The sequence below is a fragment of the Salmo salar genome, chromosome ssa03 (genome assembly GCF_905237065.1).
Source record: "Salmo salar chromosome ssa03, Ssal_v3.1, whole genome shotgun sequence".
Taxonomy (NCBI): Eukaryota; Metazoa; Chordata; class Actinopteri; order Salmoniformes; family Salmonidae; genus Salmo; species Salmo salar.
Window position 1 is genome coordinate 75,069,016 of NC_059444.1, and position 11,895 is coordinate 75,080,910.

General features: G+C 43.7%; 1 protein-coding gene across 2 annotated transcripts; it reads right to left on the reverse strand.

The window, feature by feature from the left end:
- Positions 1–834: 834 nt before the first annotated feature.
- On the reverse strand, positions 835–8,561 carry LOC106601716 (aldehyde dehydrogenase family 3 member B1). 2 transcript variants are annotated; one of them, XM_014194065.2, is made up of 10 exons: positions 8,345–8,561; positions 7,405–7,568; positions 6,709–6,822; positions 6,436–6,556; positions 6,123–6,208; positions 5,883–5,964; positions 5,296–5,688; positions 4,908–5,074; positions 4,637–4,736; positions 835–4,533 (listed from the first exon to the last, which is right to left on the reverse strand). In XM_014194065.2, exons 2-10 carry the CDS (start codon positions 7,564–7,566, stop codon positions 4,334–4,336), a joined length of 1,425 nt encoding a protein of 474 aa, XP_014049540.1. In that variant the 5' UTR covers positions 7,567–7,568; positions 8,345–8,561; the 3' UTR covers positions 835–4,333. The 2 variants fall into 2 exon arrangements, with proteins under 2 accessions (XP_014049540.1, XP_045571387.1); XM_045715431.1 differs by lacking the exon at positions 8,345–8,561 and adding an exon at positions 8,245–8,263.
- Between the last annotated feature and the right edge of the window lie 3,334 nt (positions 8,562–11,895).

Sequence of the window (11,895 nt, forward strand, 5' to 3'; positions counted from 1 at the left end):
CATGGTGTTTATACTTGCGTACTATTGTTTGTACAGATGGATGTGGTACCTTCAGCCATTTGGAAATTGCTCCCAAGGATGAAGCAGACTTGTGGAAGTCTACAATTGTTTGAGGTCTTGGCTGATTTCTTTTGATTTTCCCATGCTGTCAAAGAGGCACTGAGTTTGAAGGTAGGCCTTGAAATACATCCACAGGTACACCTCCAATTGACTCATGTCAATTAGCCTATCAGAAGCTTCTAAAGCCATGACATCATTTTCTGGAATTTTCCAAGCTGTTTGAAGGCAGAGTCTACTTAGTGTATGTAACTTCTGACCCACTGGAATTGTAATGCAGTGAATAAGTGAAATAATCTGTCTAAACAACCTTTTGGAAAAATGTCTTGTTTCATGCACAAATTAGATGTCCTAACTGACTTGCCAAAACTATAGTTTGTTAACAAGAAATTTGTGGAGTGGTTGAAAAACTAGTTTTAATGACTCCAACCTAAGTGTATGCAAACTTCTGACTTCAACTGTACATGCCACTTGTGTAAGCCTAGAGTGCCTCACTCAGTTCAGATTCTATGATGTGATTTGGGGGATTTTGGAGATAAAGCCTGTCTGATAAGAGTTTCTATGAGTTTTAATCAAGTCATGATGGAAATTGAAAATGTTTAAAGAGTGGGATTTTGTCTCAATGATATTGAAAAGTTTGTCAGTCACCTTACATTCAAAAAGTTGAGTAAAGCACTAATGATGCAATGACTTGCATAAAAAAGCAACATGCTGGGATGAGGGAGAATGGGGCAATAAGAGTACAATTGGCGCTTAAAGTATAAGCCAACAAATATATTAATGTAAAGAAAGGTTTTATTCGTTAATTTCTTTTGAACAAAACTTATAAAATCAAAAAACATCCATCCACCACCGAACATGTCACACAGCATCTAACAAAACCCAGTAAAATTGTTACATAAGACCATTCTGTGAAGAACTATACTAACCCCATGGAAAACAATGGGGGTCTTGTGCAACAATGCTAAAAACCCTTTAGCTCTCCAGACCCTGGAAGAAGCAGGTTAGACCATTGTGATGCAGCAGTGAACACACAGAACTGAAACCACACCCTGGGTGGATTGCAATAGTGGCTCTCCTTCCCTTCAGCTGCAAATATTTGAAAGAACAGGACAGGTGAAAGCCATTGGTATCTACCACATTACTTTCACCTTTCTTCAGTTTTCCAGTTCATGGTAAAGGAGAGGAGATAAGGGAAGGAAGCCAATCAAGACTATTGAGATGTAGCCTGTGTCCCTCCCTTGAATAACCTGGTTAAACCAGAACCACAGGTAGGACCTCTTTTCTGCTGACTCAATGGCCCTATCCAAGTACAGCCAAACCAAACAGGCCCACTGAAACTGACTTGTGACAAAGTTAATGGAGAGGGCACACTGCAGCGCACAAGCCAAGCAATCCATAGGTTGTGATAGCAAAAAGGAGTAAGCCTATACAACAACTATCTCAGTCACTTCTATTTCAAAATCTGGGGTTTGTAAGTTGGCCTGCTGGCTGTTGAGAAGCAGTAAGCTAACATGCTCTGCTGCCCCTACGTCCTCCTTGTCATGGAGGGGGAAATGTTGTGTTGTACACTAAAGATATGGTGGGCATGTTCAAACTATGCATTCCATGCCTCAAGTGTAATTTCATGTTCTTTTTTCAGGAGGGGTGTTAGCCTAACATGCAGCTGTCATGTTGTACACAGAAAACATGATCGACATGTTCGTACAAACTTTGTGGTCTGTTGTAACAGTTCAAACACACGTAAGAGATAAAGGCAGTCAAAATAGCAATTATTTTCTCATCATTGCAAACATTGGCTAGTTCTTTTTTCAGCAACTTGCTACAATATGGCAGCATAACTATGCAAATTATAATCAAATATAATTAATACAAATATAAAACAACATGTATAGTGTTGGTCCCATGTTTCATGAGATGAAATAAATGATCCCCAAATCTTTCCATTCGCACAAAAAGCTTATTGCTCTCAAATTTGTTTACATCCCTGTTGGTGAACATTTATTCTTTGCCAAGATAATCCATCTGACAGGTGTGGCATATCAAGAAGCTGATTAAACAGCATGATCATTACACAGGTGCACCTTGTGCTGGGGACAATAAAAGGCCACTCTAAATGTGCAGTTGTAATCACAACACATTGCCACAGATGTCTCAAGTTGAGGGAACATGCAATTGACATGCTGACTGCAGGAATATCCACCAGAGCGGTTGCCAGAAAATGTAATGTTAATTTATTTACCATAAACCGCCTCCAACGTCATTTTAGAGAATTTGGCAGTACATCCAACCGGCCTCACAACCGCACGTGTAACCAGCCCAGGACCGACTGCCGATAAACTGCAGAGTATTTGTCAACAATACAGCCCTTTTGTGGGGAAAAAAACTCATTCTGATGGGCTGGGCCTGGCTCCGAAGTGGGTGGGCATATGCCCTCCAGTCATGTGAAAGCCATAGATTAAGGTTTAAGGAATTTATTTCAATTGACTGATTTCCTTATATGAACTGTAAATCAGTAAAATCGTTTAAATTGTTGCGTTTATATTTTTGTTCAGTATAGTAGGCAGTAGTTGACAAATGATATGAGATAATTGCGCACGGGCACCACAGAACGAACTCGCCCATTGTCAGACTCAGGTTACCGGTCCGGATTCACATGCTTGGGCTGCCTAGAATGTTAGGCTGCCTAGAGGTGGAACCGCTAGGTAGCCTACTCATGCTGTAATTGCATGATAATTGAAAAGCGAAATACCAGTTAGTAGGAAAACACAGAGAGTTCCTATGCAAAACTCAGGTGGGGAGTTGCATTATTTTTCAGGAACTTTACTACTGTACTTCTCCTGTATTCTCCCACAGTACTACTACAATATGGCAGTAACTATAAAGATTAGCCTAATCAGGGGTACTCAAGTACTATTTGATGAGGTCCAGTCACACATTTCCGAGGTGGTCCGGATGGATAATGTAATTTATCGATGTAGTAACAAACCCCCACCTCACAACCCATGCGACCCCAATCTGTTCACACCCATCTTGAAAATGTTGCAGTTTTATAGCTAATTTCCTGCAATTCTACACATTCTGCATGTGGCAAATATTATTTTTGCTGTTTTAAAGCAAATGTTCTGCAATTCTTTCATGTTTTGTGTGTTTATATGATACCAGGGATCGAAGCCCGACCGATCCGGTCCACTAGTTGAGTATGGGTGGGCCTACATCACACAAAACGCTTGTTATTTAATGAGTCCTGCTTGTGCAACTAAAATATCTGTTACAACCGAGAAGGTTGTATAGCCTTCAATAAATATTTTGGGGAATGTTCGATCAAATTGCAGCAGTTTTTATTTTAGCTGTTCAGAAACATAAGGCAGAGATAGGCACCATCATCATAGTTCAGAAGAGGGTGAGTAAAGAGAGAAACATAAAGGAAGGGGAGTGTGAGCAGCAGTTACGTAGTGTGCGTAAAATAACATGTGCAAAACGTGATCCGGATTCTTAGCGGACAGGGCAGGCAACATATACACAGCCAAGGCCCCACAAAAAAGAAGGCAAGTGTGCTAGGCAGTGCGTACAGCACTGCCCAACATGGAGTTGGTAGCTAATTTGAATATCCAAGTGTTTGTGCATCTCATTGGCTGAGTTGGCATGTCAGCTTTTTTTTTTACCAGTATACACCCAACCACTGTTTCCAATCAGGGCACAGAGAAAAGCTGGTTTTTAACATCCTTAACTATATATTTTTAGAATTTTAGGTCAATTATTTCATAGAAATCTGGAACACTGGACCGATACTTTAAAGGCCCAGTGCAGTCCAAAAAAATAGATTTCTGTGTTTTATACATTTCCACACTATGATGTTGGAATAATACTGTGAAAAATTATAATACCCATTTAGTGTAAGAGCAGTTTAAAAAGACTGCCTGAAATGTCAGCCCGTTTAGGTGGAAAGGGACTCTTGGAAAGCCTGGTGACAACTCCAGGCGCTAAATGAGTTAATAGACCAATAAGAGATTCAAACCTCTCTGCCAACAACAGCTAGTTTTCCTCTCCCCACCCAGACCACTCCCAGACAGTCCTAGCCAAATTCTTGCTTGAGAAATTGCTCTTTGCTAAGAAGACGTTACTTGTTGGTCATTTTAATTGAAAACAGTCACAGTAAGGTACTTAATTGTTACCCAAAAATGATTTGACATTGAGATAAAAACGGCTGCATTGGACCTTTAAGAAAAGCCCATCGGCTTTGGAAGTACAGTCAGGCACGCACCGGGTGCCATTCTCACATGACTGAGCAGCCTCCCCAGCTGTTCTTCTTGAAGGTGGTGGCCCAGCGTAACCAGCCCAGGTTGTAGTCGCTGTAGGGCGGGTAGCGCAGGACGTTGACCCTCTCCAGCAACCAGCTCCGGTTCATACAGCCCCGTCTGTGGCTGAATGTCTCAAAGCCCCAGCGGCCGTGGTAGCTACCCATCCCACTGGCACCTGGAGGGTAGAGGAAGATGAAAGGGCACCATGATCAGATCCATGTCTAGTGATTTTCTTCTGATAATGACTACATCATTTACGTTGTCAGACACACACTTACCTACTCCTCCAAAGGGCAGGCCTGGCAAGGCCATGTGTACTATACCATCATTGCCGCAGAAACCACCACTACTGGTGTTGTTCAACACTGTGGTCACCACCTGACAGCGAGAGGGGAGGAATGTGCATTTATTCCATAAGAGTGGAGCCACAGAGAACTACATATACAACTTTAAACTATAGCTCTGTGGAGGACGCCACCATGACTATAACATAAGAAAATAGATATGAGAAGAAACATCTATGTGCTGTAATGTAGGTCATGGTCTTACCGAGGTCTCGTCAGAGAAGACGTAGAGGGCCAGGGGTTTCTCTTGGCGGTTGATGTAGTCTATGCCCTCCTCCAGAGACTCTATGGTTAGGATGGGCAGGATGGGGCCAAAGATCTCCTCCTGCATTAGAGCATCAGACTCCTGCACGTCCACCAACACTGTGGGAGCTAGAAACACCACTTGATCAGCAAGAATTTGCTTCTATATGCATGATTAGTTACTCATATTTGAAATTAAAGCCACTTTAACAGCAAGGCTACCACCTTAACCTATTTCAACATAATCTTTCAACTTGCATTCACACCCACAAGGTGGCAGCAGTATACAAACCAAACTCAACACCACTGCCTTCATCTCATCATCCTTTCATGTACCCCCCCAAACTCACCAATATACCTGTCCTCCTCGCGGCTCTCCCCTCCGATCACCACCTTCCCCTTGGACTTCTCCAGCATGTCCATCAGGCGTCTCCAGTGGCGTGGGGTGACTATACGCCCCATGTCCAGGCTCGCTCCGGGGTCCGGCCCGTAGAAGGTCCGCAGGGTCTCCCGGAGAGCGGGCAGCAGGGCGTCCCGGGTCTGGGCTGTGCAGAGGACGTAGTCGGGTGCCACACAGCTCTGGCCAGTGTTGAAGAACTTGGACCAGCACAGGCGCTTGGCGGCCTTCTGGATGTCAATATGGCCGTAAATGAAGCAGGGGCTCTTGCCACCCAGCTCCAGGGTGACGGGGGTCAGGTGAGGCGCCGCCGCTAGAAGGATGGAGCGGGCCACCACCTGGGAACCTGGGGAGGAGATGGGGAAGGGTGAAGGCAAAGGAAGAGAAGGAAAGGGTATGCAAGAGTGTGATAGAGGTGATATGGCAAAGGTGAGATAAAAGGGGCATAAGGCCAACATTTTTAAACACAAAACATACTAAAAAGAGGGATTGAGCTAATACATATTCTTGGTCTAAGGAGTCCTCTCTGTTAGGCTTCACCTGTGTAGAAGATGTGGTCAAATTTATTCTTCAGCAATGACTTGGTGTCCTCTGCTCCACCACATAGTACTGCATAGCAGTCCTACAATAGTCAGATGGCAAAACTCAAAACATTAAAAACAAACAATAAGTGGGCAGGTATAGAGCAAATATGGCACTGTTGGCCTGCATTACATTGATGATCCACAACAGGTAACAGAAGCAGGGGGATATGAAAGCACATATAGGTGTGTGTACTACCTGAGACAGGTATTTGGGGATGAGTTCTGCCAGGAGTTGCTCGGTGGCCTGACAGATCTCTGACGGCTTCAGAATGGCACAGTTTCCTGGTTCACGACATCATGGAATAAATATGTAATCGTCACAAAAATCAAACCTAATCAATAATGAAATGCTAAGAGAGTCAGCATTCACTTTACACATACACACATTACTGACAAGGCAACATTGGTGGTGGATGTAAAATGCTTTGAGCTACTGTAAAAACGCTATAAATCCAATCCATTACTATTAACAAAGCCTCTAGGTATACAAAGGCATGATAGATGTGTACCTGCAGCAATTGCAGCAACCAAAGGTAAGAGAATAAGATGGAGAGGGTAGTTCCACGCCCCGATGATTAAAACTACCCCCAAGGGTTCCCTGCGTATGAAACAGTCATCCATCCTAGTGGCCTAAAACAGGATGTAGAGGGGAAAGTAGATGGTTGGACAATTATTACATAAGTCAGTAAAGAAATATTCCAATTGTGTGTGTTTACATGTTGAGACATAGTAAAAGGTGGTAGAGTCAAACAGTTGACAGTGAATGTTGATGGAATCCGTACCAGATTCTTGCCAATGTTGTATTCCGGCTGCATCCAGGTCCTGAGGTTTTCCATGGCGAAGTACAGGTCATTCAGGGTTATCTGAATCTCTGACAGGACCGACTCAAACTTGGGCTGAGGGGGGAGAGAGATGGGAGAAGGTGAAATGATCGAGGGAGAGAGGGAAATGGACAACAAGATATCTAAGGTGAAGAAAAAGGGACAGGGAAAGAGGATGAGGTGAAAGAGAGAGAGAGGAAATAATGAGGTGGAGAGAGGGAGGCAGAGGACATGCAGAGTGCACAGCAGTCTGCGCCCTGTCTGAGTGCACAGCAGTCTGCGCCCTGTCTGAGTGCACAGCAGTCTGCGCCCTGTCTGAGTGCACAGCAGTCTGCGCCCTGTCTGAGTGCACAGCAGTCTGCGCCCTGTCTGAGTGCACAGCAGTCTGCGCCCTGTCTGAGTGCACAGCAGTCTGCGCCCTGTCTGAGTGCACAGCAGTCTGCGCCCTGTCTGAGTGCACAGCAGTCTGCGCCCTGTCTGAGTGCACAGCAGTCTGCGCCCTGTCTGAGTGTACAGCAGTCTACGCCGTGTCTGAGTGCATAGCAGTCTACGCCGTGTCTGAGTGCATAGCAGTCTACGCCGTGTCTGAGTGCATAGCCGTCTACGCCGTGTCTGAGTGTATAGCCGTCTACGCCGTGTCTGAGTGTATGCTAGTACCTTATGGAGGTCCTTGTGGAGAGCATCTTGTATCAGCTGCTCGTTTTCTTCTACCAGGGAGAGAAGGTTCTGGAGCTGGGTCATACGGAACTGCTCTGGAAAGGTCACGCCTGACCGGAACGAAGCCCTCAACCGGTCAATCACCTCACTCTGGCTGGCCATCTCTGTCCATTCAACAGACAGACACACAAAATGAGTTAGCGGATAATAATCACCTGGTAAAATAGGATTGAGACACCACACAACCAAAAATAACCAGTGATGAGAGAAGAGCCTGGCTATTGGACATTCATTTGGCCAATAGTAATATAGAGTTGTAAATTCCAGACATCAATGGCTGCTGGTTTGTGGAATCTTGGCCATTGTCTGACTAAATTTCAGTGGTCTTTTAAAAACGGCCACATGAAGTAGCCTTGAGCACTGTTTTATATTTTCAGTCAAGATACGTTTGTTGCGCATTGAGAACACGTGAATCCAGGGGTGTATTCATTAAGTATTTTAACAGAAACCTTCAAAAAGAAGACAAAATGACTAAATAAACGGCCCGTTATATGGGCTATAAAAAGGTGGAAAATTAGGCATTGCTGCAAGTTATTCATGGTTGGTTGCTCACAGCTGTGTTACGGGTAATTTGAATGAACGCAACAAAACCTTCCATAATTATGTGAAAGCGTGGGCGGGGTGTCAATAGTGACAAGCATGGATGATGCAACTTTAACGATTTAAGCTAGAGACTATCAAATTGTTACATATTAAAACAGTTTACGTCGGAAACCCTCTTTGTTAGGATACTGCACAAGCTGCACTCTTTTCAGGATGGATGAAGTTGTGAAGTCCTACCTGAATTTTCCCGTAAATAGATGCTGCGAATGAATAAAAATAAACTGAAACCTAACAAAAAGTTAGTCGGAATTTGAGGAAATAAAAAATTAAAACGCACCTGATTCTGCCCAAAGGTAGCCTAAATGGTCGTATGTTGCCCTGTCGAGACACTCTTAGACCTGTCTCTGAACTCAGATAAGTCACATTCCAACTTGCCGGTGGCTTTGAGTTATGGGAACCCGAAGAAAGTGGCGCATTTCCGGGTGCCAGTGGTTTTCCTACCAACGCGGCTAGTTTATCTGGAAAGCAGAATAGACTTTTGGTAGAACTTGAAAAACAAGCCTGTAAACCTGTCTGGGGGCTGAAGAGAAACATGGGTATCCATAGACTAAAGGCCCTTCAAATTAAAACCTGGACCTAAAGCCAGTTACGCTGCTTTGTTTCTCATTCTATCCCCTCTAATCAGGGAATGATTAAGACCTGGGACACCAAGTGGGAGAAATTAATTAACAGGTAGAACAAAAAACAGTAGTAGGCTAATCCAGACCTCATTGGGTAATATTTGAATATCCCTGGTATAGGCCTATAGTGCAATGAAATTATGTTTGCAGTTTTTGCCCATAATAATATTCTGTAGCCTAGTATTAGACCACAGCACAAAGCTTGACTTGTCTTTCCTCTGTAATACCTACTATTAGGCTTGGGCTACTTGCCACTGCTATATTTCAAGTTCAATGGGAATCAAATTCAGGTTCAAGTGGGCAGACTGTCTTAGTAGCCATAGACTAGCCTACTGAATATAATGCATTGCGTATATTTATGTATAGAGCATTATCTTGCGAGCAGCATTATTTAATTGTATGAATAGGAGATGTATACTCAAGAAGATATATAAATGTAACATGCAACAATATAAAAGATTTTATGGAGTTACAGTTCATAGAAGGAAATCATTTAATTGAAATTAATTCATTAGGTCCTTATCTATGGATTTCACGCAACTAGGCTGGGTTCAGCCATGGGTGGTCCTGTGAGGGCATAGGTCTTGTTTCAGCTGAGGAGAAACTGCATTTTTGCATAAGCCAGCTGGTGGCTGGTAACCATACGTTTAAACGATATATACACGATTTGCATTTGGTTTGAATAAATGGTGAGATGGATCAAAGTATCAAACAATTGAATCACTATTTAATTCATATTATAGACATTGTCAACAGCAGTAGTACTTAAATTATTTAATATTGTCAGTCATTCACTGCCACTCATCACACATGATCATGGTTTGTGTTGGTAATATATACTGCTCAAAAAAATAAAGACACTTAAACAACACAATGTAACTCCAAGTCAGTCACACTTCTGTGAAATCAAACTGTCCACTTAGGAAGCAACACTGATTGACAATAAATTTAACATGCTGTTGTGCAAATGGAATAGACAACAGGTGGAAATTATAGGCAATTAGCAAGACACCCCCAATAAAGGAGTGGTTCTGCAGGTGGTGACCACAGACCACTTCTCAGTTCCTATGCTTCCTGGCTGATGTTTTGGTCACTTTTGAATGCTGGCGGTGCTTCCACTCTAGTGGTAGCATGAGACGGAGTCTACAACCCACACAAGTGGCTCAGGTAGTGCAGCTCATCCAGGATGGCACATCAATGCGAGCTGTGGCAAGAAGGTTTGCTGTGTCTGTCAGCGTAGTGTCCAGAGCATGGAGGTGCTACCAGGAGACAGGCCAGTACATCATGAGATGTGGAGGAGGCCGTAGGAGGGCAACAACCAAGCAGAAGGACCGCTACCTCCGCCTTTGTGCAAGGAGGAGCAGGAGGAGCACTGCCAGAGCCCTGCAAAATGACTTCCAGCAGGCCACAAATGTGCATGTGTCTGCTCAAACGGTCAGAAACAGACTCCATGAGGGTGGTATGAGGGCGCGACGTCCACAGGTGGGGGTTGTGCTTACAGCCCAACACCATGCAGGACGTTTGGCATTTGCCAGAGAACAACAAGATTGGCAAATTCGCCACTGGCGCCCTGTGCTCTTCACAGATGAAAGCAGGTTCACACCGAGCACATGTGACAGACGTGACAGAGTCTGGAGACGCCGTGGAGAACGTTCTGCTGCCTGCAACATCCTCCAGCATGACCGGTTTGGTGGTGGGTCAGTCATGGTGTGGGGTGGCATTTCTTTGGGGGGCCGCACAGCCCTCCATGTGCTCGCCAGATGTAGCCTGACTGCCATTAGGTACCGAGATGAGATCCTCAGACCCCTTGTGAGACCATATGCTGGTGCGGTTGGCCCTGGGTTCCTCCTAATGCAAGACAATGCTAGACCTCATGTGGCTGGAGTGTGTCAGCAGTTCCTGCAAGAGGAAGGCATTGATGCTATGGACCGCCCGTTCCCCAGACCTGAATCCAATTGAGCACATCTGGGACATCATGTCTCGCTCCATCCACCAACGCCACGTTGCACCACAGACTGTCCAGGAGTTTGCGGATGCTTTAGTCCAGGTCTGGGAGGAGATCCCTCAGGAGACCATCCGCCACCTCATCAGGAGCATGCCCAGGCGTTGTAGGGAGGTCATACAGGCACGTGGAGGCCACACACACTACTGAGCCTCATTTTGACTTGTTTTAAGGACATTACATCAAAGTTGGATCAGCCTGTAGTGTGGTTTTCCACTTTAATTTTGAGTGTGACTCCAAATCCAGACCTCCATGGGTTGATAAATTGGATTTCCATTGATTATTTGTGTGATTTTGTTGTCAGCACATTCAACTATGTAAAGAAAAAAGTATTCAATAAGATTATTTCATTCATTCAGATCTAGGATGTGTTATTTTAGTGTTCCCTTTATTTTTTGAGCAGTGTATATAACAAACTTTTCAAGAATTGCATAAAACAATGAGTTCTTAACTAAAATAACAAATTGCTCTTTGTGGTTTCTTATAGCTTTTCCTGGCACCTCCCCCTAAATACTTTAGTATGTGTTGCTTACTGAACTTGTTTATAGGGGAGAGAGTTTAAGAATGTGTTTTTATCAGGCGTATCTATCAAAATGAGCATTGGTCACAGTAGTTCAAAGCTACCCAAGCATGACTTCTGCCCCAGTATGCACCTGCACTCTGGTAAAGGTATTTCCCTGATATAGCATCTTGATTAACCCTAAAAAGGACCAATTTATCATTGTGAAAGTGCAGTAACACGTTTAAAAACAACACACAACAGTGATGCATAGAAAATGTCAAATTATGATTTGAAAAAGTCATTGAGTGACGTTTAGCCATGTATTGGTTTGGTGACAGTTGCTGACCATTGGACATTGAAACAACGGGAACACATTTCAGGGTACAGTACTTCAGGATGTGAATTGTTCATTCTTTTTTTATTAACTTGTTTTGTGTGTTTAAAAAAAATACATTTGTAAGGTATTTTCTGACTTTATTGAACAGATAGAGAGAGAGGATGACAGTGATGAAAGATAGCGGTTGTGTCAAAGGGCAGTAGTCCAGATTCAAAACTATGCCTAAAACGTATAAGACAACATACACCAATTTCTTACAGGGGCCACTTGTATGAATGTGTTTGATATTATTGTGAGAAAAACGGCCACATGAAGTAGCCTTGAGCACTGTTTTATATTTTCAGTCAAGATACGTTTGTTGCGCATT